At 40.7% G+C, this 24,938-nt stretch overlaps 1 protein-coding gene across 1 annotated transcript; it reads left to right on the forward strand.

The window, feature by feature from the left end:
* Window positions 1-1,050: 1,050 nt before the first annotated feature.
* tspan7 (tetraspanin 7) lies at window positions 1,051-22,950 on the forward strand. The gene is made up of 8 exons (XM_033618146.2): window positions 1,051-1,226; window positions 15,241-15,429; window positions 15,718-15,792; window positions 15,894-15,989; window positions 17,141-17,296; window positions 17,515-17,598; window positions 19,073-19,158; window positions 21,456-22,950. Exons 1-7 carry the CDS (start codon window positions 1,161-1,163, stop codon window positions 19,139-19,141), a joined length of 735 nt encoding a protein of 244 aa, XP_033474037.1. The 5' UTR covers window positions 1,051-1,160; the 3' UTR covers window positions 19,142-19,158; window positions 21,456-22,950.
* Window positions 22,951-24,938: the final 1,988 nt, after the last annotated feature.

The raw sequence follows: 24,938 nt of genomic DNA on the forward strand, positions 1-24,938 counted from the left end.
ACAGCCCCGAAATGCTCACAGCGGAGTAGGTTCTGCATAGAGCTGACTAACAAGTATACATCCTGTTTTAGGTCCTGTTTATACGACAACTATTTCACCCAATAACAGTTAACTTTAGTTGCGTTTTGGCTGATCTTTTACACGACAGCAGGGTTTTGGGTGCCTATAAAAGGCAACGTTTTGAAAACGGGTTCCAGAGTGCAATTTTTTGGAAACAGCACCGTCTTCATTGTCATGTAAACTTGCAATATGCAGTTACTCTGAAGACGGAGACTTTTCACACATGCGCATTGCGGTTTCAGTAACTAGACACGTGCGAGAAAGTCAACCATCACAACAATGGCGGACTCCTGAGCTCTGTTTGTGCTGCTCACCCTACTGAATTTATCAACACTTCTGCAAAGTGTAGATTCACTGTAGCAACTCCACCTCGCCGTCCGTCCAGACAAACGTTCATGCGGTTGCCATTTTGTTTGTGTATACATCACTGCTCTGTAGAAGGAAGCGCACCGCCAACTGGCCTGGCATGTATACTACAGTGTTTTTGGTCATTTTTGCGCATTGGTGTGCACAGGTGATTGTTATCAAAACATTGTAGTCTGAATGTGGGCCTTTTTTCATAATAAAAATTAGAAACAATTCCGTTTTTAGCGGATCATTTTTGTGTGAACATGGCCTAAGTTTATAAAATCTAATAACTAATTTAGTCACACCACAGCCACGCCCCTCCTCTGATAAGTTAAGAACAGTCCCTTAGTTAGGTTCCATCACTACACTTGAACAATGTAATATAATTTAAAATACAGTAACACCTGTCAATTAAAAGTAGTGCAGTAAAAAAGTACAATATTTCCCTTAGAATGTAGAGTAGAAGAAGAAGTACCTCAAATTGGACCTTTGCGTAAATGCGCTTTTTCGCTATTCTCATCTTTATCCTGCTTTTGGGAAATGAAATAATGGTCATATTACTGATCTGTCTCCACAGTTATCGATGCATTAAATAGCTGATACTCTGTGCTGATAGTGTATCTGCGGGCTGGTGTGATGCGTGTCTCCAGTGACGCTGTGTGGCTGCATCAGCGCACGGTTGCAACGCGACAGTTCGCAGAGCCGTTTTTTCCTCCCGTTATTATCACAGTGGGTCTAACGTACGCGCCACAATGGAGACCAAACCGGTCATCACCTGCCTGAAAACCCTCCTCATCGTCTACTCCTTTGTCTTCTGGGTACGTAACCTTTCCGTATCTTTTTTTGAACATAACATAATCCACCATGATGTGGGTTTTTTTTTGTTGTGCGTGATGAAGGGGTGGACAGTGGCATCATCCTCATCATCATCATCGACGGAATCATGCTGTTGTTTGATTATACGGCTAAATGGAAATCATTTGCTCAACTCAAGCGTTTAAAATGTGGATTTTATCGCCATGTGTTATATAACATGTGTTCAGGTTGCACGTATTTGGGCTGCCGGGCGGTCGGCGGTGTGAGAACATGGCACACATAGCATCATGGTTGTTGTCAGTTAGCGATGAAGAGAATGTTAACATCACCGCAACGATTTAACTCTGTCTGATGGGACCGACGTTAAGGGCCTTGTCTGTTTGATAAAGCCCGTTCAAAGCCCGTTTTCTCACCAAATAATGTGCATTTCGGGGCCGTTGATTATAGACTATAGATTCTACTATAGATTTTTAAAGGGACCCTGCACCCACACAGCCTCTACTACCTTACAGATACAATATAACCCCCTGTAAACCTATTGATTCCTTATTAAAATGCTTTAAAGTGCCTTAAACTGAGTGTCCACTGAAACAGAAACATTCAGCAATGATAGAAGAAGTACAGATATTTTAATTTAGTAAAGATAGCAGTACCACAGTGTAAAAATACACCTTCAGTCCTGCTTTCAAATCTTACTTGAGTAAAAGTACAGACGTATTATCAGCAAAAGTGTCTAAAGTATAACTGCCCCAATGAGTGCAAATTATATTTGATGGCTATTATTGATGCCTTAAGCAGCATTTTTATGGTGCAGCTGCTCAAGAGGGAGCTAAATTGATAAATCTGGATATTATAGCCTAATCTATAACAAAGCATGGCATATTATAAATTGATTATATGTTATGTATGTAAAACTTAGGTCTGCAGAGTAACTACACGTCAGATAAATGTAGTGGAGTAACAAACAACATTTAAACTTGCAATGCCCGGAGGCCACATTTGATAAATGACAGGAGGCCAGTGGCTGTCCGTAGCCCGCATATGTATGCAGGGGCGCTTCTTGGATTTGAGGACATTCGGGACTTAGTCCAGATCTCTGTCAGGGGGTCCGGGGATCCTCCCGTGGTGCTTGTCATCATAAACATGCTCTATTTTTTCATGCTTTATATGGCACCTTATATTAAAATTAGGGATGCACAGTTAATTGACATATTATTGGAGTCGCAAAATGGCAAAATGCAATATTCAAATCACAGCAGCTGCAACATACTGTTATAAATGAAGCACTGTGGTGCTACATAGATCCCCTGGCCTACGACTCATATTCCAGATGTAAGGATACATGCTTGGTTGATACAGATCCCAGCAAAAACCCTATCATCATCATTTTCTGTTTTGCTTTTGTGAAGATGCAATGCAAAAATGACCACTCCCATTAAAATTGGGAGTCATATTACAATCGCACTATAATTGTGTAGCCTTAATTAAAAGTACAAAAAAATCCCCAGTGTGAATCAAGTTATTTTTACTGTTGAGTATCACTGCCCTTCATCTACTCCCTTCAGTGGTGCAGGAAACATTTACTTAAGTAAAAGTACTAATATCACACTGTAGGAATAAAAGTCCTGCACTCAAAAATCTACTTGAGGACAAGTCTTTGTATCAAAATATTCTTAAAAATAAAGGTATTTATTAGGCAGAATGGCCCATTTTCAAAGATTCAGACACTGGTTTGTAATTACTGATGCATCTATGTGTGAGTATCACTTAGATAAGCTAAACTAAGCTAAGTTAAGATAAGATAAGATAGTATTTATTCCGATTAAAATTGCTGTACAGCAGTTGCAATACAAAGTTAGAGAAGTGAAGCTACAAAGACTGCAGTTCTTAAGGACTAAAATAACAGCAGAAAAAGCAAATGCAGTCTATAGCCAATATAAAATACAATATATAGCAAAGGCAGAAACTATCGCTGTACTACCACTTTAAATACTGGTACAGCTAATCTTGAGAGTCCTATAGTTGTTTGTTGACACAATTTTAAGGCTGTACTCTGTGGTGTGTAGCATTATATCAACAGTAGGGCTGCAAGTAACAATTGTTTTAAATTATCGATTAATCTGCTAAAAGATTTTTTTGTTTAGATTAGAAAACAGTTAAAAAATGGCTGTCACAATCTTTTGAAAGTCAAAGTCTAAAGATAGTATGTTTACTATAATGAAAGATCGTCACACTGGAGGAGCTGGATTCCTAAAATTGTGGCAGTTTTGTTCGATGAATGACCTAAATGATAATCAAAATAGCTGCCCACAAAGAAGAAATGAGAGATACTCGCAAGCTCCCAGTAATTTGCTTTTTCCACATTCAAAAATCCACATGAACAAAAAGCAGGCAGCATTTTCTGAAGGATCTTGCAAATGTCAGTGTGTGGACTGCCTCTCCTTTCCCTTTGTGTGCTGTTTTTGTCCTGCACCTGCACCCAGCTGGGGCTGGAACGTGTGCAATGTCCACCTTCTCTGCGGGATACTTTGTCCTCCACATTTACATACCAAGCAAAAACACATTAGACACACCCTCCAATATCATGCAAAACACCGCACCACAAAAGCCTCAAATTATACCAGAGAGTTGAATCAATACCTCTGGAGGTTTGTTTTTTTTAACCAAGGTCTTAAGCTGCAAAGCCTGGCTCTGATTTGAAATTCATAAAAATGCTGTGTTCACAATGCAAAGCAAGCAGTATGTAACAACATTTGAAGAATAGATTCTGCTTACATTCCCACTGTAATTAAGGCTCTTTGTAGTAAACGTCTGCAGGATGTGAGCCAGCAGATCACTTCAGAGAGAATCTCTCAAACCAAATAAATTTGCTTCCAATTTTGGGACAATTTCCTTTGAGATTAATTTGAGAAATGAAATAGTATTTTATCCTGGAGTGGTTTGGATATGCCTGCGTCTACCTTTTGAGTATCAGCCAAGTCTTCAAGTATGATACAGCATCTATGCAAGCAACAATATGAATCTCTTTTGACCATAACTCTGCATTATAGGCCATTTTCTGATAGCAGCCACAGAAAGCCAAGGTAGAATTATCTAATAAGGACACATGGAAGAGATTTATCTGTCCATAATGTGTTCAGAAACTGAAGAGGACTTTCCCTGCTTCCTAATATTGCAGAAGAAAGTCCTGAAAGAAACAGACTACGTTTACATGTACAAAATATTCTAGTTTTTGCCCTTATTTTTACCCTGTTTATATGGCTAATGAAAGTGAACATTCCTCTAATATTTCTTTTTCCATGCAGCCATGTACACTCTGATTAATGTGCCCTAACGTTACGTTATTATGTCCCACTTGTCATTTTGCTTCTTTTGCACTGATGGCAGATTTGTTCGACTGTGCAAACACAGCCCTCCTCTTTCATTCTTTCAACCCCCTTCTTGAAAAGGTTGTCGTTCATAATGTTGTCGTTAATAATGTCTATCATGATGTTCTAAAAGGTGTGTTTGGGCTTTTCATTTGGGCATTCATCTCTATTCTACAACCTTGCAAACTGTTGGCTAGTTGGTTTTGTGTACAGTGTATCCATGACAATGCACAGAGCTGACCGTAAACAGGCAAGAGGCCATGTGTTGCAAACTGCGTAAAAAGCCGCAATTGACCCTTCACTAAGTCCGCCCCTGGACGCAGACTGACCAATCATAATGTAGCATCAGGCTGGCTCAGACCAGGGTCTGACAACAACACAGCTGTGCTCCATTGACTTAATGCAGTCTTTTCAGATTTCCTTCATTTCCAAACTGGTTTTGTGGATTTGGAGCTAAATGTTGTGTCCAGCTCCGTGTCATAACAGTGTGCACAGATGAATGGTGTTTGACTTCACCCGGAGATCCCTATTCGTCCGGCGGTGGAGGCCTGAGTGGTGGCAGCAAACACTGTTCATCTGCACACACTGCGATGCCACACAGCTGGTTCAATATCAGCAAAGTTTCCCTTTATATTCATTGTGTTCTGTGGCGATCAGCAGTGATGTGGTGGTTCACTTTTACACTGTGATCTGTAGCCTATAGTTCGGCTTTAGCTTCTAACTGTCTTTGTCTTTTTAACCTGTTGTTGCTGCTGAGTCAGTTTGACATCCTGGATATATCCTTCAAACACAGACTGTAGACCCCTCTGTCTGCTTCTCTCTGGAATCACTGCTTCATTTCTCCAAAAATATGATAATATTTCTTCAGGGAGTGCAGTTAGTTACAGTGTGGGCTCCATGCTTACTCTGACGGCTTGTTGGACCATCACAAAGGGGCGGGGCTTAGCGAAAGGTCAATTGAGATGCATATTCTGAATGTGCTATACATGTCCAAAGAATGCTTCTAAAACGTGACTAATTCTGGTGTTGTATCGAAGTGTGTTCCCCTGTTGAATAGTGTGTCCCCCATCTGTTAATGTGTAGTTCCCCCTTCAGTGGTTAGGGTTAGGGCTAAGGGTTTTGGTTAGGTTAAGGTAGGGGGAAACACACAGGCTATTCATGGGGAACAGTTTTCAACACAACATATGTGGCGTATCCCATGTCTTCATCAGAAAATGCTTCAACTGGAAAAAGGCCTACTGCAGGACATCCAAATGGAATATGTTGTTTACATGACTCAGATCCAGAATGTTGTCATATTGTGAGTAATAGTGGAACATTAGTGTGCATGTAAACCAAGTCACAGAAGCTGAAAGCAGCCTCTAAGTTCTGCACTCACGAGGGCTTATAAAACAGGGCTGTGCTGTGTATCTCTCTGCATTGCAGACACGTGTCTGTGTCACTGATATGAACTTTTATATTTAGTCAGGATTGGAGTGTCTCTTTGCGCTCCCTTACATCCACAGCATCAGGTTTCAGACGTCTAAAGTGCACGGGTGTCTCACAGCTTGGTGGCTCCCTTCAGCCCCGAGGGGTGAAGCAATGGAGAGGCTCACTGGCAGCAGGAGAGCTGCCCTCAATGTCGGGCCGAGGTTTCTCTGTCATCAGCTTGTCGCGGTGAATAACGTCTTAAGTGTGAATCGCTACGTTGCCATACTTTACACGCAGAGCGCTTAAATGCAGAGCAGGTGGTAGAGTCCATGTGGTGTCCTCGCCAGCATATTTTGTCATCGCACCTTCTGTTGCTTTATTAGGCCCGGGAAGGAGGAGGAGGAGGAGGAGGAGGGGAGAGGGACGACCTGTTTTAAACTCTGTGCTGTAACCAGGGTGGCTGGCCTGGCATTGAATTTCAAACAAAACATGCAGAGAGAAGAGGGGGGTGTTCTGCTCCGGAGAGGAGGAGAGAGGGGTCTGAAGCTGTTTGGGATTCAGCAGCACACAGGAAGTGTAGATGACTTGCCTCTGCTCCTTGGACTTAATTTCCCCGTTGGTTGTAAAATGAACACTTTAGCAGTGACAAGACGATCCTGTATTTGTATGCGACGGCAGCTCTTAGGGGGGCGAGACATTTTGTTACTGATGATGTAGGCCATAAACAGTGAGTACATGATCATTGAGAGGACCGTTCTCCGAAATGAGTCTGCTCCGGCTGTTAGAATCTCTGTTAATAGAAACAGTAGATGATGTTACCAACCAATAAAATCACCAGCCTGCAGGCCTTCAGGTCAGCCGGGGAGTGGCTGAAGCGAAGGGGTCCTTTACATCCGAGCAGACAGATTAGTCAGTCAACAGAAAATGAATCTGCATCTGTTTTGAAAATGTAATGATTGTGAGTTATCTTGTAAGCAAAAATGCCAGCCATTTGCCAGACAATGTGAGGTTTTGCCGCCTCGTCTACATAAAGGCAAGAATCAATTTCTCTGCATCATTTTTATTTAGAAGTAGGCATACCTTGGCGATGTTTCTGAGATGGAAAAGTTATGTTTTCATCACCTTGTCAATGCAGGACTTCAAGCTTAGATCTGAATTTAGGATCACACCAAGACTTTTAACTTCAGATTTAATCCAGGGCCAACAAGCAGGATTTCAATTTTGTCTTCATTTAACTGTGAGACATTTTTGCTCATGGATCCATTTATTTATTGCCAAAAGACTAGTAGTAATGGAGTTTATGGCTGCAGCATCGTTTGGTTCAACAGACATGTACAGTTTCGTGTCATCTGCGTAACTATTGAAACAAACATTGTGCTCTCTAATGATGTCACCAAGAGGCAACATGTACAGTGAGCATAAAAGTGGACCAAGGCAGCTCCCTTGTGCAACATGACATTAAAAGTAAACTGAATATCTTTGGGTTTTGGACTGTTACTCAATCGACACAAGACATTTGAAGCAGCCCAGTTGCCAGAAGAAAATGTTGGCATTGTAAGTTTCTACAAACCACCAATAAGTAACATTTAAACTGTTATACATATCATATATTTTGTTAAGTGACATAGAACTGACTGTGTCATCAGGAATTGCAGAGGATGATGGGTGGCATGACACCTAGGCCAGGCGTTTGCCAAGTTGCAGACAACTGTTTAAGACTAACAAACAACTGAATTGGTTGCTATTTGGCGGGTCATTGCTGTGTTTCCAGCGTCTTTTTGAGTCCCAAATGAGAGTGTTTTGTAGTGAACAGTCGCTGTTTTTCCAGTGTGGATAGTGCCAGGAAAAGCACTTGTTTTTTAGAGAGACAGCACTGCTTTTCTAGTGGAGATAGCCCCCCCAAAACAGAGTATGTGGAGCCAAAACATGATCATTTCCCAGTCACAACCATGTTTTGGCTCCACATACTCTGTTTTGGGGGGGCTAAAACAGAGTATGTGGAGCCAAAACATGGTTGTGACTGGGAAAAGAGTATGTGGAGCCAAAACATGATCATTTCCCAGTCACAACCATGTTGTTTTTGTGCCTAAATATAACCACAAGTTAACCACAGATTTGTTGAAAGTTTCAAAGTTATGCAAACGTAACATATCCATGGTTTGCAGAAATTAACAATTCATTCATTTCCCATTACCGTTTATCCTTTGGCGAGAGGCGGGCTTCACCCTGGACAGGTCACCAGACTATCACAGGGCTGACACATAGAGACAGACAACCATTCATGCTCACATTCGCACCTACGGGTAATTTACGGTCACCAATTAACCAAGCCTGGACTGTCGGAGGAAGCCGGAGTACTCGGAGAAAACCCATGCCGACACAGGGAGAACATGCAAACTCTGCACAGGAGGGGCTTGCCCACCCCCGGGTTCAAACCAGGAACCCTCTTACTGTGAGGCAACATGCTAACGGATTGGGTTGTTCAAAGATGTTACACTGGGCTGTGGGAAATTCTTTATCAAATTTCAAAATTTTCAGACATTTTATACACAAAACAATTGATCGATTAATTGAGGAAACAGTCAGTAGGAGTAATCGACAATGAAAATAATTATTTGCAGGCCTTTTTTGCATTACATTAATTTAGACTTTAGTTCAAAATACGTACTACACCACGATTATAGACTCATCTGCCATCACAGATTTTGATGTGCCATTTAAATACCTCAGTATCTATCAATTTAATATCTCTACATGCTAGTGGTTCACAACCTTTTTGGCTTTTGGCCTTTCAAAACGAAACTTTGTATACTTGCATTCCTTTGTCACAGATTACACAATCATGTCTATGTATGGTGGCCTGTTCAATTAAGCTTTAAAGCTGTGTGATTTAATATTTTTTAGTGGCCTAAAGATGTTAGATGATCCAATAATTCACAAGTAAAAAGCAAACAGAAAAAAGTCAGAAAAATATGCATCATTTTGTGGAGCAGAAATGAGTTTTCCTGCTTTCCTACGCTGTTAATCATCTTGTGCGACTGCTCTTGGGGTTCCAACTCCCAGCTTGAAACCACTGTATAAAACCACAGTGGGCAATGTTGCAAATCAATGAGAAAAACTGGTTTATGGCGGTATTGGATTTTTGCATCGATTTGATGTAGTACCTTTATTTGTCAGGTATTTAATTTGCTGCATTAGCCATAAGCAAACATTACTGTCTTTATTTGTTATCCAAAAACAGATGGTCAATAAAAAGGCAACCTTGTCACATTTTATATATTAGTATTTAGGAATCTAAAATTACATATAATGTACTGAGAAATGGTATTTTATCCACGCTCCTCCCTCCTAGTCTGAAGCAACTTACAGGAAGAGAAGGAGGTGCAGCATGGGCCACGGGTTGGGCCACTGAAAGGCTCAAGTTTGATTCATATTCCCATGTAAAACCTACCTCGGCATGGGACAACGTATCTAGTACTTAGCTTTATACTAACTTGTAATGCTTGAATAAGAAACAGATGATTTGTCAAAAAATCACGAGGACAACAGGTCTGAGTTAAGTAGAATAAAGTATAAAGACAAGTCAACCCTAAATGTGATGTCCTTAGATGAGGCCACAGGGTCTCAGGAGGTTACAACATGAAACACTCGTAGAGTAGACCCCACAGAGAATTATATCCACCTCTGCAGCTTCTCTCAGCTCTACAGAGCCCTAAAATCACATCTGCTTAGCACCAAGTTAGCAACTAGCTGGCCAAATGTTTCCGTCAGGAGTTGGTTGAGACCAAAACAGAGCTAAAAGACGCACAACTCCAAGCTAATGCTGAGCATGCTGTTTGTTGCTGGATGTGTACATAGCGATTTTTTTTTTTTGCTAATACATTTGCTGTATCAACTTTGTAGTAATATCATAATTGTAATATGTGTTATTACAGTTATCACCACCTTATTATTAGGTGATATGTCAGCCTTGACTTTACAGCTGCCCAGAAGTGGGCAAAAAATAACATACAAACCTGTGGAGCTCATACATAGAGAACACTGTGTGGGGACTCACCAGTTAAGTATTTATTAGTCCACGTCTTAATTTTTCTTTTATTGACCACAGACATTCACAATTGCGTCCACATCTTCGGATAAAGACAGTCCATTTCTCCTATTTTCAGAGGGAGAAATGGACTGTCCTCTAGACCTCAGAGAAAAAGTCATCTTTTCCATTATAAAGATCTCCTTGATTATGTCCTTCCATTGTTCAAGGCTTGGAGGCTCAGGTTTGTACCAGTTCTTTGTAATTGCTTTCTTACTGGCAATGAACAATATTTTACATCAATACTTTTTTTATTAAAATAAAGGGCCTTGCCATCAATAGGTATTTAATATCCCAAAATCTTTTTGAAAATTAAACATATTTTTCTCCTAAATATTTGAATCTTTGGACACGTCCAAAAAACTGTGGGAGTGATTGGCATTCATGTGTCCACACTGTCTCCAACACTGCTGTTGTGACTGGGACAGGTTGCCCTTCATTAAGTATTTTTAAAGAGAAAATCTTTCAGTAAATAGCACAACAACAGCAACTGCACAAGTGCGAGACTCACCATTTTATAAATTAAGTCAAGATTTTTTTTTTCGTTACATCAGCAGATAGTTGACCAGCTTTCACTGACCAGTGCTCTGCAAATACCTGAAAATAAACTCTATCAGTAAATCAGTACCAAACAGTCTCACTCACTGAGCATTTATACATGTGATGGTTTATATGATACATGAAAATCAAGACCTTAAGACATTGCATCCCATTTGAAACCAGAGTACTAGTATGCCTATAGAAAATATCTTCCATGCACAGAGTAGCTACAGCACAAGAGGGAACAACAGGACGATGAGTCAGATGAGGAGATTACAAAAACACTAAACAGACAACTCTTGAGACGGTTTTAAATAGAAAGTCTCCCGGCTTTGAGTTCTCACTATGTGGTTCAGCTCCATGAAATGTTGTGCCTCTGAGGATTTATCTAACTCGCATCCAACTGCCCACAGGTCGTCAATAACACCCATTTTTTTACAGGTCCTGCTTGTGTAATAGAAACCACAGCTACATGTTTAAGTCACAAACACAAAGAGATAAATACATCAGCAATACTGTTGGAAACCAACAACGATTCTGATGATCAATCAGATATTCAGTGGTTTTATTTGGTTGTGAACTGTTGATGGAACAATGGGCAGATTATGAAAAAATGGGAATCCACCATCTCTCCTACACAGGAACAAGACACATACTCTGTGGTGGTTTTGCCTCTCTTTTTGTTGTTGTTTTGTGTTTGTCTGTAGTTGTTATGCACCTTTTTGTGGTTTTATGTCTCTGAGGTAATTTTGTGTCTTTTTTTGGTCAGTTTTTTTGTTCTATAATCAGTTTGTGTCTCCTTGGGGTTGTTTTCTGTCTCTTTGTAGCCATTTTGTGTCCCTTTATGATCGTTTTGTTACCATTTTGTGTCTTTGTGGTTGTTTTGTCTCTATGGTCGTTTTGTGTCTCTTTGTGGTTGTTTTCTGTTATTTTGTAGCCATTTTGTGTCTCTTTGTGGTCGTTTTGTAGCTGTTGTGTGTCTCTTTGTGGTTGTTTTGTGTTGTTTGTAGCCATTTTGTGTCTCTTTGTGGTCATTTTTTGTGTCTTTGTGGTAGCTTTGTGAGTTTTTGTGGTCGCTTTGTAGGCATTTTGTGTCTCTTTGTGGTCATTTTGTGTGTCTTTGTGATTGCTTTGTGTCTTTTTGTGTTGTTTGGTAGCCATTTTGTGTCTCTTTGTGGTCATTTTGTGTTGTTTGGTAGCCATTTGTGTCTCTTCGTGGTAATTTTTTGTGTCTTTGTGGTCACTTTGTGTGTTTCTGTGGTCATTTTGTGTCTCTTTGTGTCTCTTTTGTGTTGTTTTGGAGCCATTTTGTGTCTCTTTGTGGTTGTTTTGTGTTGTTTTGGAGCCATTTTGTGTCTCTTTGTGGTCATTTTGTGTTGTTTTGGAGCCACTTTGTGTCTCTAAGTGGTAATTTTGTGTCTTTTTATGGTCGTCGTGTTTTTATTTGTGGTCGATTTTGCCTGTTTTTGCAGTTATTTTGTGTCTCTTTGTGGTTGTTTTGTAGCTGTTGTGTGTCTCTTTGTGGTTGTTTTGTGTTGTTTGTAGCCATTTTGTGTCTCTTTGTGGTCATTTTTTATGTCTTTGTGGTAGCTTTGTGAGTTTTTGTGGTCGCTTTGTAGGCATTTTGTGTCTCTTTGTGGTCATTTTGTGTGTCTTTGTGATTGCTTTGTGTCTTTTTGTGTTGTTTGGTAGCCATTTTGTGTCTCTTTGTGGTCGTTTTGTGTGTTTCTGTGGTCATTTTGTGTCTCTTTTGTGTTGTTTTGGAGCCATTTTGTGTCTCTTTGTGGTTGTTTTGTGTTGTTTTGGAGCCATTTTGTGTCTCTTTGTGGTCATTTTGTGTTGTTTTGTAGCCACTTTGTGTCTCTATGTGGTAATTGTGTGTCTCTTTATGGTCGTCGTGTTTTTCTTTGTGGTCGATTTTGCCTGTTTTTGCAGTTATTTTGTGTCTCTTTGTAGCTCCTTTGCATTTCTTTGTGATCCTCTGTGTCTCTTTGTGGTAATTTTAAGTCTCTTCCTGGTTGTTAATTTGAGTGACATTTTGCTAATGAAGGCTAAGGGGACCCCTTACACTTTTGGCTCCTGGGTCTGTACCTGGTGGGCCTGTTCAGTAATCCATCTATTAGTGGAATTGAGAATAAAAGCAATTTCATGGGCATTTTTGGCGATTTTCCAAAAAATTACAGTCCAAATGACTGATTGTTATTGAAATAAATAATCATGAGTTGCAGCCCTAAACCACTGTATCTGTAATTTCAAATTGTAGTTTTAGCTTGAGCTTCCTGTGTGTTTTTCTCTCCCTATAATCCTTCTCATCTCACCCTCAGCTGAAACTCATCATCTGTGTGGACTGATATGGAAATTCATGTGTGGATGTTTGCATGAGACACAATCGGCCATTTTACACAGTAGCGAGTTGTAGATATTCTCAAACCACTTTAACTGTGTTTAACTGCATGATCGAACTGCGACCAAATCTAAAGCAATGCAGCAGTTAAAGGACAGACTGGTGATTCATCGTAGTGAAAAACCTTTGCCCGATCATTAGGTACACACCCTGCTAATGGGGCAAAGTGTAAATGTTGTTAACACAGTCATTAACTCGTAGACACTTGTTTAAGCTATGGTCAGGGAGGGAGACCGGGTATGGTTGCAACCCTTTTTTCCTCAGGACCTATATCTCGCTTAATTCTTGTGCTAAAGCGCTCAAATTGCACAAAGTACCCTTACTGTCTACTACAAATAGCAGTGTTTCCAACTTCCCCAACTATATCACTGAATTTCTGAACTGATGTCAAGTACAAGGATTTCCATCGCTACAACTTGCTCCACTACTCAAGAAAGTTCTAACACGACTGTTACTGTAGGGCTGCCTCCAACTAAGAATTTTCATTAGTCATTTCATCGCCTGCATGTTTACAATATTAATTTAATTATTAAATGATATATATTGGGCAGGGCAACACAATGGTTTGAGTTGAAGGTGTGAGAAAGAATAGTGTCAGTAACATTGTTAACACTGTGCTACATTACAGAGAAATACAAAACTGTACTAATGAACCTTCATTAATATAGGCTTATATTTTATCTACAAGTGCACGTCACACACTGAGCGAGCTGCCTGTTAATGACGCTGTGGGCTAATGGGCATGTAGCTACTTCCATGTTTCAGATGATACGTCATGTTTGTAGTCGACCAATGAAGATGAGTTTACATATCACCTTGGGTTCGTCCTTCACCTTCTCAAAATGATCCCACACTTTGGATTTCCTGCCCGACATGTTATTAACTGGCCTATGGAATAACCGCAGGTACCAGCCCTGGAAATTAACCCGACTCCTGTCTGACTGCTGAGCATGGATACTTCCTGTGTCTGTCCTTTCAAATTAAATTCCCCCATGGTCCAGTCATGTAGGTTTTGTTTGTTTTGACAAGGTGCAACTCCTAATAGAGTTTCACATTTGTTTGCTTTGTTTTTTCTGTGACTACACGACCAATGAATTCTTGCGGACTAATGACCTTTCTGATCGACTCACGTTTGGTCAACTATTGGGTGCGAATCAACATATAGACTGGTCGGAGATACTTTCATGCCTAAAAATCATTGTTTTGGCTGTAAAATCTGCAAACTTCTTCACGAAGTTACAAAATTTCACATTCAAGGTCAGGAAGAAAGTGTATTTCATTACTCAAAGGTCATCTCGTCTTGGTGAATGTGGTCACAACCATCCCGTTGCTACAACAATACCCAGTCTCCCCTACACAAAGAAATATTTTTGTGTTGTTGTTGATTACTTCTGTTTTATTTTCATTTTTACGTAATGTGACATTTAGCCTCAGAACATTGTTGACTAACTGCTAAGAGGGAACTTTAATTCAAAGAGCAAAGCCGATGGAGTCATTGCTGTTTCACTCATGTTGGCTCATTTTCTGCTGAGAGCTGAGAGCGTCCTTCTTTGTCAGTTCTCGAGGTTTCAGGGTGCACAGAGACATTTTGTACAGACTGCTCCCTCTCTAGTCAGAGGGCCTAGCAGCAGGACGGCGAACAGCCTGCTCTCGGAAAGGAAGGAGGCCGGGATGATGAGTTGGCCCTCGCTCGAGTCAGATCATCAGCAGCCGTTCCACACCCCGCTCTCTTTCCATTGCCAGTAAGACATACCCAGCTGAGACACACGCCGCTTCAGCTGCCTCGTACAACACCCTCTTTTATCCGCAGCCTTCATTTGAAATGCTAAGATAGGCGCAACAGGAGGAAGCGTCTCGCCTCGGATCAAAGAGCTTCTTTGATATGTCCCCTTTCTTTTCCTCTCTTTCTTTCTCTGTGTGCGTGTGTGTGTGTGTGTGCAGGCATATTCATAAAGCAGGTGATTGCTATCCCGCACAGCGGATAAATTTGTGTCTTCTGTCTGCCGTCTCCTCCTCCTTACTCTAATTGCTCTGCTTTTTTGTTCCACCTTGATCCTCGTTCTCCTCCTCCCCTTCGCCACGGCTGCTAAAACACAGCTATTGTAATCTTGCAGAAGTGTGGAGATAAAGGGCCCGTTCCCTGCTTTCATTCTGTTTCCTGTGCTCTCTCTTGTTACATCCCCGTCTCTCCAACCCCCGCCCTCTAGATAACAGGAGCCATCCTGCTGGCAGTGGGAGTATGGGGGAAGTTGATGCTGGGCCCGTATATCTCTCTGATAGCCGACAACTCCACCAACGCCCCGTACGTCCTCATCGGCACTGGGACTGTCATCATCGTGTTCGGCCTGTTTGGATGCTTCGCCACTTGCAGAGGGAGCCCATGGATGCTGAAGCTGGTGAGACGCTGTGGGAAGAAGAGTGGGGTGTAATGTTGCAGGGAGAGATGCTGGTTAATTAGCCTCAGGTCACATGATAAAGGGAATAATAATTGACCTCTATCCTGTGGAGAGGGATCAGAAATCCAATAGATGCTGCAGGGCACTTTGTTCAGTTAATGGTGGTCAAGTGTGTGTGTGTGTGTGTGTGTGTGTGTGTGTGTGAGCATAGGCAAATGAAACACTAAAGCAGACGGTTTTCATGCAAACTATGCAAATCTCCCCCTTCCTTCTCCTCTCTCTCTGCAGTATGCCATGTTCCTGTCACTCGTCTTCCTCGCTGAGTTAGTTGCTGGGATCTCTGGATTTGTGTTTCGTCATGAGGTCAGCATGCAGCACACCATGTAACAACTTTTAAAGTCTCACACTAAAGCTGTGTGAGGTGCTCTTATGCTGAAAACAATCATGTGTTTGCATGCATGCAGATAAAGGGAACCTTTCGCAGGACGTACACCGACGCAGTCCTGAACTACAACGCCGAGGATGAAGCGAGCCGTGCCGTTGATAACCTGCAGCACAGGGTAAGTCTCCGATATGAAATCATGGAGGTGAAACAGGCAATAAATTCAGCAGCAGCAAACCAAAGCACAACCCTGAACGCTAAAGGATAGCAGTTCTATCTTTTTCCCATGAAAACCAAACACAAAAATGAATTTATGCTTCTAACAGGTGTTGTCTGTGTAGCCAAAGCCTTATTTAGCTTATTTTCCTCTGCCATATTGTCCAAAATAAGTTTTTTTCTGAGTCACCAAGTATAATCATTTTACCTTATTAATCTGATTTTACTGAGGTGGAAATGACCTGCTCCCCCCTCTCACTCCTCATAGATCCAAAACTTTGTTTCACTTTATTAAAGCTGAAAAAATTGGGTTTACTATGAGTAGTTTTCTGAGCAAATTAAATAATATATGGCGACCTTTTTTGCACATGCCGTGGGGTTTGTGTTTGCTGCTGATCCAGAATCACTGCTTTAATTGACATTTTAATGTGCCTTTTTTGGGTTTGCAATGTGAAGTTTATTTTTCTTTTTGTCATTATGTGAACTTCGTATTTGTCTTTGATTATAATTGGGTTACCAATTATTACTATTAATTATTATAAAATGTTGGGGGGAAAAATCATTAGGAACAGCCTTAGTTTTGTCTGTTTTTATTTTATTTTTGTTTATACTTATTTTTTTATTTGTCATTTATTTTTTATTTATTTTTTATCATTTTTTATTTATTCTCATTTATTTCATTTTTATTTGTCATTTATTTTTTATTGTTTTTTATTATTTATTCTCATTTATTTGTGTGTCCTTTGTCATTGCATTACTTATGTATTTAATCTTTGTTCTGTGTACTTTTTCAATTTTTTCTTGATATATGTTATACTTGACTTTATAGTGAAATTTGAAAAGTAACTCGACATTTGTGTGTGGAAAATCTGATAAACAAATGTAAGAAAAAAAAAAGTCACAACATTATGTACTAACCTGCGGCTGAAAATAGTCCCAATAAGAAGGGGTTTGGTGCAACAAACAAGGAAATCGTAAACTATTCAGAGACGAGCCGACACGTTGTTTGTTTTGGTCTTGGATTTGTTGAAATGAGAAAAATATGAAATAACAGCAGCCTGATCTTTTAATCCTCAGCTGCTTCATGCTCTCTCCTTTTCTGTGCATTTCTAGCTGCGTTGTTGTGGAGTGTATAACTACACCAGTTGGTTCGGCAGTGTGTATTACCCATCCAACGGCATTCCTGCCAGCTGCTGCTTTAACGCCTCCGACTGCAACCCAGACGACCTCCGCAATACAACTCTAGCCCCGAGCAAGGTCTACCACCAGGTCAGTATGTCGCTGTATGTTGTGCCAGGTACTTTATGTACTTTATAAATGCCTGCATTTATACCTGACAGGCCCTCATTCACTTTTTCAAACCATCTTCCTCCTCCATACACTAACAACTGCCTCAGATAGTCTCCCAGATATCCATCTTACCCCTAATTTGCGCATATAACACGTCCCTGTTTCCTCTGCAAACTAACCTGCCCCCTGTGTTGCAGGGCTGCTACGAGCTGGTCACTTCATTCATGGAGACCAACATGGCCATTATCGCAGGAGTGACGTTTGGGATCGCCTTCTCACAGGTAAGAGGTGATGATGTGCAAATAAAAGGTGGCACTTGTCATGTTTTAGCAATTAAGCATTTAGCAATTAAGAATGTTCTTAGTAACATCTGTGTTTTAACTGCTATGGCAAATCAAAACCTCTGCTAACAAAAACGCCCATGGCATGAAACAAGTAGCTGTTTAAATTTCCAGAAATAGACTACAAATTACACTCACAGGCCACTTTATTAGGTACACTTGTTTAACTTCTTGTTAACGCAAACAGCTAATCACCCAATCATGTGGCAGCAACTCAATGAATTTAGGCATGTAGACATGGTCAAGACGACCTGCTGAAGTTCAAACTGAGCATCAGAATGGCATGGTTGTTGGTGCCAGATGGGCTGGTCTGTCAGAAACTGCTGATCTACTGGGATTTTCACACACCACCATCTCTAGGGTTTACAGAGGACGGTCTGAAAAAGAGAAAATACCCAGTGAGAAAATGCCTTGTTGATGCCAGAGGTCAGAGGAGAATGGCCAGACTGGTTCAAGATGATAGAAAGGCAACAGTAACTCAAATAACCACTGGTTACAACCAAGGTCTGCAGAAGACCATCTCTGAACCAACAACACGTCCAACCTTGAAGCAGATGGGCTACAGCAGCAGAAGACCACACCAGGTGCCACTCCTGTCAGCTAACAGCAGGAAACTGAGGCTACAGTTCACACAGGCTCACCAAAACTGGACAATAGAAGATTGGAAACACGTTGCCTGGTCTGATGAGTCTGGATTTCTGCCGCCACATTCAGATGGTAGGGTCAGAACACTTGGGGCCCCTTAGTACCAACTGAGCATGGTTTAAACACCACAGCCTACCTGAGTATTGTTGCTGACCGTGTCCATCCCTTTATGACCACAGTGTACCCATCTTCTGATGGCTACTTCCAGCAGGATAACGCACCATGTCACAAAGCTCAGATCATCTCAAACTGGTTTCTTGAACATGACAGTGAGTTCACTGTACTCCAATGGCCTCCACAGTCACCAGATCTCAATCCAATAGAGCACCTTTGGGATGTGGTGGAACGGGAGATTCTCATCATGTATGTGCAGCCGACAAATCTGCAGCAACTGTGTGATGTCATCATGTCAATATGGACCAAAATCCCTGAGGAATGTTTCCAGCACCTTGTTGAATCTATGCCACCAAGAATTAAGGCAGGTCTGAAGGCAAAGGGGTCCAACCTAGTACTACCATGGTGTACCTAATAAAGTGGCTGGTTAGTGTATGTTTTGACAGAATTCACAGGCTCTTTTTCTTCTTCTTGTTCTTCTAATCAAACCCAATGCAGAGAGAGAATGGAGATACTAGTAGCACTTTAATTATCACAACATAAATGTGTAGGTTTCACAGGAAGTGATGTCTTGACTTTGAGAAAACGTTAATCTGAATATTTCTGACCCCCCAAACATGAAACAAACGAAAGTCCTTCTCTGTCTGTCCTCCAGCTGATTGGCATGTTGCTGGCCTGCTGTCTGTCCAGGATCATCACAGCCAATCAGTACGAGATGGTTTAGCTGATGTGACGTGGCAGGTGAGAGACACACAATTACCACACACATTCAGAATTAATGCTGCCATCATCAAGATTTTAATGTTGACTATGAATAAAATTACTACTGTAATTTACCAACTACTCAGCTCCAGAGTGTTTGTAGCCTCTCTCAGTGTTTTGGATTTACAGCCCACAACTTAACTGTTTAGCAGAAAAAAAAACTCCACGTCTTTATGCCAGTATGGTCAAAAACATGGATTTATCAATACATATCAATTCTGAATATTTGTGATTTCAATGCTAATTTTCTGCTGTACTGATACACTGGTACCAGCTGCGCTTTCTTTCTCTCTCACAGCAGGTAAAGTTAGCGACTAGCTGGAGAACATAATAAAGCATTTAGCAGCTTAATGTCCCAGTGAAGTGAAAGTTAGAGCGTCTTTAGTTTCTGTTCTGTGAGATATTTCCCAGTGAAACAGAATATTTGATCAGTGTACAATTACAAGGCAAAGCAAGGCAGCTTTATTTGTATAGCGCATTTCATACACCAGGGTAATTCAGTGTGCTTTACAGAGCAATAAAATATAAAACACAATAAAGGATACAGATTTGCAATAAAAGCGTGAAGAGAAAAAAAACATATAAAAGGTAAAATTAATTACTAAATGATTTACAAAAAACCCCAAAATCATTAAAAATAGCAAAGTGCAGACCAGAGGTGCAAAGATGAAAGGATTATTTAAATGATTTAAAATTAAGTCTAAAAATAAGTTTACAGTCATTGCAGGGTGGAGTAAGCAGGAAGGACTGTTTTTAGCTTTGGCTTCAAAGTGTTCAGAGTCGGGTCTGTCTAACATCATCTGGAGGTTATTCCAGGTTTGTGCTGCATGATAACAAAACGCTGCTTCACCATGTTTTATTCCAACTCTTGGGATGATCAGTAGGCCGGCCCCAGATGTCCTCATGGTCATAGAAGGGTCATATGTCACAAGCATGTCAGAGGGATTTAAATCAAATCCTTCACATTTTATTGGACTCTTAAAAGTGGGCAGGCTTAGAGTTTAGCGCAACATGGAGCTACGGTGGACTGCTCCACACACACCTCCCTCATTGTTAGATCAGGAGGAAGAGAAAGGAGAGATGAGTGATAGAATGAATTGGATTAATAAATGAATGAATTAGACCTCAGTCACATTGTTTTGGAAATGAAAACAAAGGTTTGATCATTGAAAAGTGGTGTGTCACCGTAACCATGATGTTATTGGGAAACAGAGACAGACTGATGTAGCGTGCTGTTGCTAGCTAGCTAACGTAGGGTACTTTCGCACCTGCCCTGTTTGGTTCGGTTCAATCAAACTCAAGTTCGTTTTCTCCCTAAGTGCAGTTCATTTGGGCAGGTGTGAACACAGCAATCACACTCAGGTGTGCACCAAAACAACCAGACCGAGACCTTCTTGAAGAGGTGGCCTCAGTCCGGTTACAAACGAACTCTGGTGCGGTTCGTTTGTGGTGAGAACGTGTTCCGACCTGGATCTGAATCAACTGCAGTCACATGACACATTGTTTGGGTTAAACATGAGCATGTTACAGTCCTGGAGGATTATTAATGTGCACCTCCTCCTGTACTGCCTTAATATGCACATTCAGCACATCCAATGCATCAAAACATTGTTTTCTAGTTGGAGCCGCGCCTCGTGGAAATTCTGACCAATCAGGAGCAGCTTTCTCGCGCAAGGCATTTGATCTGGTCTGCTTGTAAATGCTGTTGCGAGAACACGAACCAGCTCGAGGCAGTTATACAACTTCGTAACCAAGGTAGTCCCTGATTAGAACCAACACAAGACAACTCTAGGTCTGAAAGCACCCTCAATCTTACTGCTGTGCAACTAAAAGTACTAGCTTATGGAAGCACACCTCATATTTTATTTTATGAGAAGAAAACATGATGGGTTTAAAGATATGAATATAAAGAAACTGATATTTTGAGCATATATTGTTAAATATCTGCACATGTCCAGTAATGAGATCTGAAAGGCTTAAACTGGCAGACTTTAAGAGCCAAATATTTCTCCTAAGAGTTGGTGAAGACCAAAACAGAGCTAAAAGGAAAGTCAGCAATGGACTTATATTCGTTAGGTGGCCAGAAACAAGACAAACACAAATAGGCAACTCTTTGCTAATATTTTCACCATAATAACTTTATATGGTCGTCGTTCGTCAGTGTTGTGTTTAAAGTTTGTTCTACTGCCCCCAGGTGGCCAAAAAAAAATCAGTGCCTGCTGGTTTAATTCACACACAAGTAACTCTTCTTTCTCTGTGTTTTTTTTTCTCTTTAGGGAGATGAAGAGAAGAAGAAACAAAGAGCCTTGACACATGACGAGTAAATTCCCAAAACACTATCACACGCCTGAATTGGAATTTACCTCCCTCCTTCTCTCTGCCTGTGATCTTAATGTAATATCTTAATGTATCTTACTGTAAAGCACCATTCCACAACTCACTGCTGTTGCATCAAAGCGTTCTATACCACACATCCCACCGCTGCTTGATGTAGAAGTTGCTCATTGGCACATATCTCGGATCAGTACAGCCTGCACAGAGCAGGTAGACCAGAGTTGTCAGCGGTGTTGGTCTCAGATAGGTGATTGGGTGAAACTTAGCTTCTCAGTTGGCTGCAGCATGCTCCACTGACCGTCATCAGAAGACCACTGCACACCTTTGTACAGAATGACATTACTAAAGCTTGAAAGTAATACTTTATTAGATAGGTTTAGTTTTGCATTTGACTTTGCTATTGCTCACCATTGTATATTCCTATGGTTGTGACATTTTGTGAGCTGATAATGTGAGCTGGAGACTGAGGAGGGTGTTTTAAGTTTCTAGGAAAAACGAGGAAGCTAACAAAGGAGAGAAAAGTTGTATTTTTACCTGTAGATGAGGCACTATATTTTTTTGACCCAATCATTTGCCTCAATAGCAGATTATGAGATAAATTAGATGTTAAAATTGTAATTTACTTTACTGTCAAACTCTCTGAGTAACTTAAAATAGCGCTAAAATAAGTGCCCTAATTTAACTAAATCAATCTTTGTGGGGAAAGAAATCTATTCATCAAGCAAAACAGATAAGGTCAGTTCAGGGACCCAGGCCTGGGTACAGATCAGTCGTTCCTAACATGAAAATGCCCTTAGTCTAACTTTGTGTAGTTTTCATTGAAATGATTTGATCTCACCACAAAATCTAGTTTCACATCCTGGTGTGACCCACGCATTTAAGGCTCTTAATTACACTCAGTTATCTTTAAAGGAGCTCTGTATGTTATTTAGAGCTTTAATAAAGCAGCAAACAACTACTTGTTAAGATGATGGAGTAATGGCACCCTAAGAAGAGAATGAGGTCACTCTGCCTTTGTGTATGTTGTAACCTGAGCTTCTCTGTCGTTTGTTGTGGTGGACGGTCCGATGATGTGAGTCCCTGCACTCCGCTTATACGGTGGTTACTACTGATAGCAGTATAGCATCGTCAGCGAAGTATAGTGCCCGGGCTGTGGTTCCCGCATGATAACACTTTTACACTGCCTGTTCAAGGTGGGAATGTCACACTGTTATTTCTCCTCGCCATTCTGTATCGAAGAAATGGGGGGACAGAGTTGTCTCACTTTTAAGCCGACTGCAGAGGTAGTAACAGCGCCAAATCAACATCTGTGTGAAAGGGACAGCCAGCAGGACGGGACAGGTGTGACGTTCTGACAATGTATTATGTGTGCGACCCACCACTGAAAGATTTAAGAAGCAGCTAGAAGCAGTTAGCAGCTAACTCAAAGAAGAAAAACAGCAACCAAATTGGGAAGACAGTGAGGTCTGGGAGCTCCTTTCCCTCCAAGCAGAGGACGAAATCAGCTGCCACATAACAGGGACGCTAATTGATTGTTACTGCCATGTTATGCCATTCTTAATTTTGAAAAAGCGCTGCCGGACGGATATGTTATATGTCACACAAGAGGCCGACGCTGTTGTGTTACATGCCAGCACACTATCTGGAGCAGCATTATGCCGACATTGTTTGTTTCTGTGTAAAAAAAATCAAAGTAGGCACAATGAAGGGTCTTTGTTGCGGTTCTATCGCAGAATCTCTTTGTGAAAAGGGCTACAGTTAGCTCTGTCAGCACTGTTGCTATTTTTAGTACTGCTTGTGCTAACTGCTAGCTGCTGGCTGAACCACCTCCATCTTGAGAACCATGTGTAGACCTCTGTATCATAGATATGCTCGGAATATCGTATAGAGCTCCTTTAAGGTTGGTATTCTACTAACAATGTAGATATTATGAGGTGTCGTCAAAAGGGAAAAGTGTTTATAGCTGTTTTGGATGAAAAACACTGAGAGGGATGAGATGTTGTAATCATACAAACAGGGACAGCAGTTTCTGCCCAGAGGCATTTATAGTGTTAACGCCTGTTTGTCACATGAAAAGTGATGGATTCTGTACTGGGAATATCCTCCTGAGACCTGAACTTTTGTTTGGTATGCATTTTTAATTTCTTCTAGCTATTTGGAGTCACTAAGACCTGATAAGTGTAAAAAACTAAATATTGTCAAACGAGTACTTCCTAATTAACAGTGTCTTTGCTTGTTACTTTTGCTAAAATTGGTCAAATTTGTTGCCATATGAAGCTACAAACATTATTAATCATAAATAAACAAGTCTCAACCATAAAATGTGATCAAGTTCTGGACCTTGTCCACTTTTGTGTCGGGATCGGCTGCAGACTGACTTGGCAGACATGGCAGCCATCTTGTTTTTACATGGATTAGTGTATTGTGCTCTTACTACCACTAGATGGCACAAAAAAGCGTCCACAAATAAGGACAATAGGTCTAAATTTGGTAGAATGAAGCATAAGGTCAAGTAAACCCAAAATGTCATCATATGAGGACACGGTCTCACGAGGATATTTAAGAAGTGAGATTGAGAGACAAGGTTAAATCATGCCAACTTTCACACACCTCCACACACACCTGGGCAATCTGCGTAAAATCTGCTGCCTGGTAACCTAAAGGCACTTAATTTTAAGCATACTGACACTTAAGTCATGTTTCAGTGCTTGTCTTTCTGGTTTATGTAAAAGAAATTGACTAAAGTCTGAAATGTCAGGGCTTATCTTCAAAGAGCAACTTAGCACCAGCTGAAAATATTGTTTTTTCTGGCCTCTGATGGTTAAAGTTCTCACCTTGTTGCAGTGATGTAGAGGTTTTCAACCAGAAGAGGTCAGTGAAACAAAGATTTTCAGCCTGTTTGTTGATATCAAATCATATCAGTTGTTTTCTCCTTGTGGACTATAACGCCAGCTGGGTTAAAGTGAGAAAAGTCGCCGTTTGAGACGCAAAAGGACTGCAACAGTTTTCAGCTAGTATTTACAGTATCCTATGTAGTGCATCAACACGCCATCATCATCACCATCATCCTCATCATCACCTGTAGATATTTATTGGAAATGTAATTTATATGATGTAATGTTTCTCATACTAATAAGCTAATCATATAAATGTCGTGTCACAGTTTTGATTCCGCACTTTGTGCTGTTAACTTGTATTTGTTTGATAGTTTATAGGAAACTTGCACTGGAAAAATAATTGTGGCCAATGTTTCGTTGAGAGTAATGTGTTTCAATTTAGCTGTATATTTATTATGGTTTGGTTGGCATTAAGTTTACACTTTCACCAAGTGATTTTCTATCTCTCTTTCAGTATGTGTGTGTGAGTGCCTGTGTGGTTTAGTTTCTTTACTTGACCGTCTCCTTAACCTTGAGTGAGAGTGTGTG

The sequence above is a fragment of the Epinephelus lanceolatus genome, chromosome 14 (genome assembly GCF_041903045.1).
Source record: "Epinephelus lanceolatus isolate andai-2023 chromosome 14, ASM4190304v1, whole genome shotgun sequence".
Taxonomy (NCBI): Eukaryota; Metazoa; Chordata; class Actinopteri; order Perciformes; family Serranidae; genus Epinephelus; species Epinephelus lanceolatus.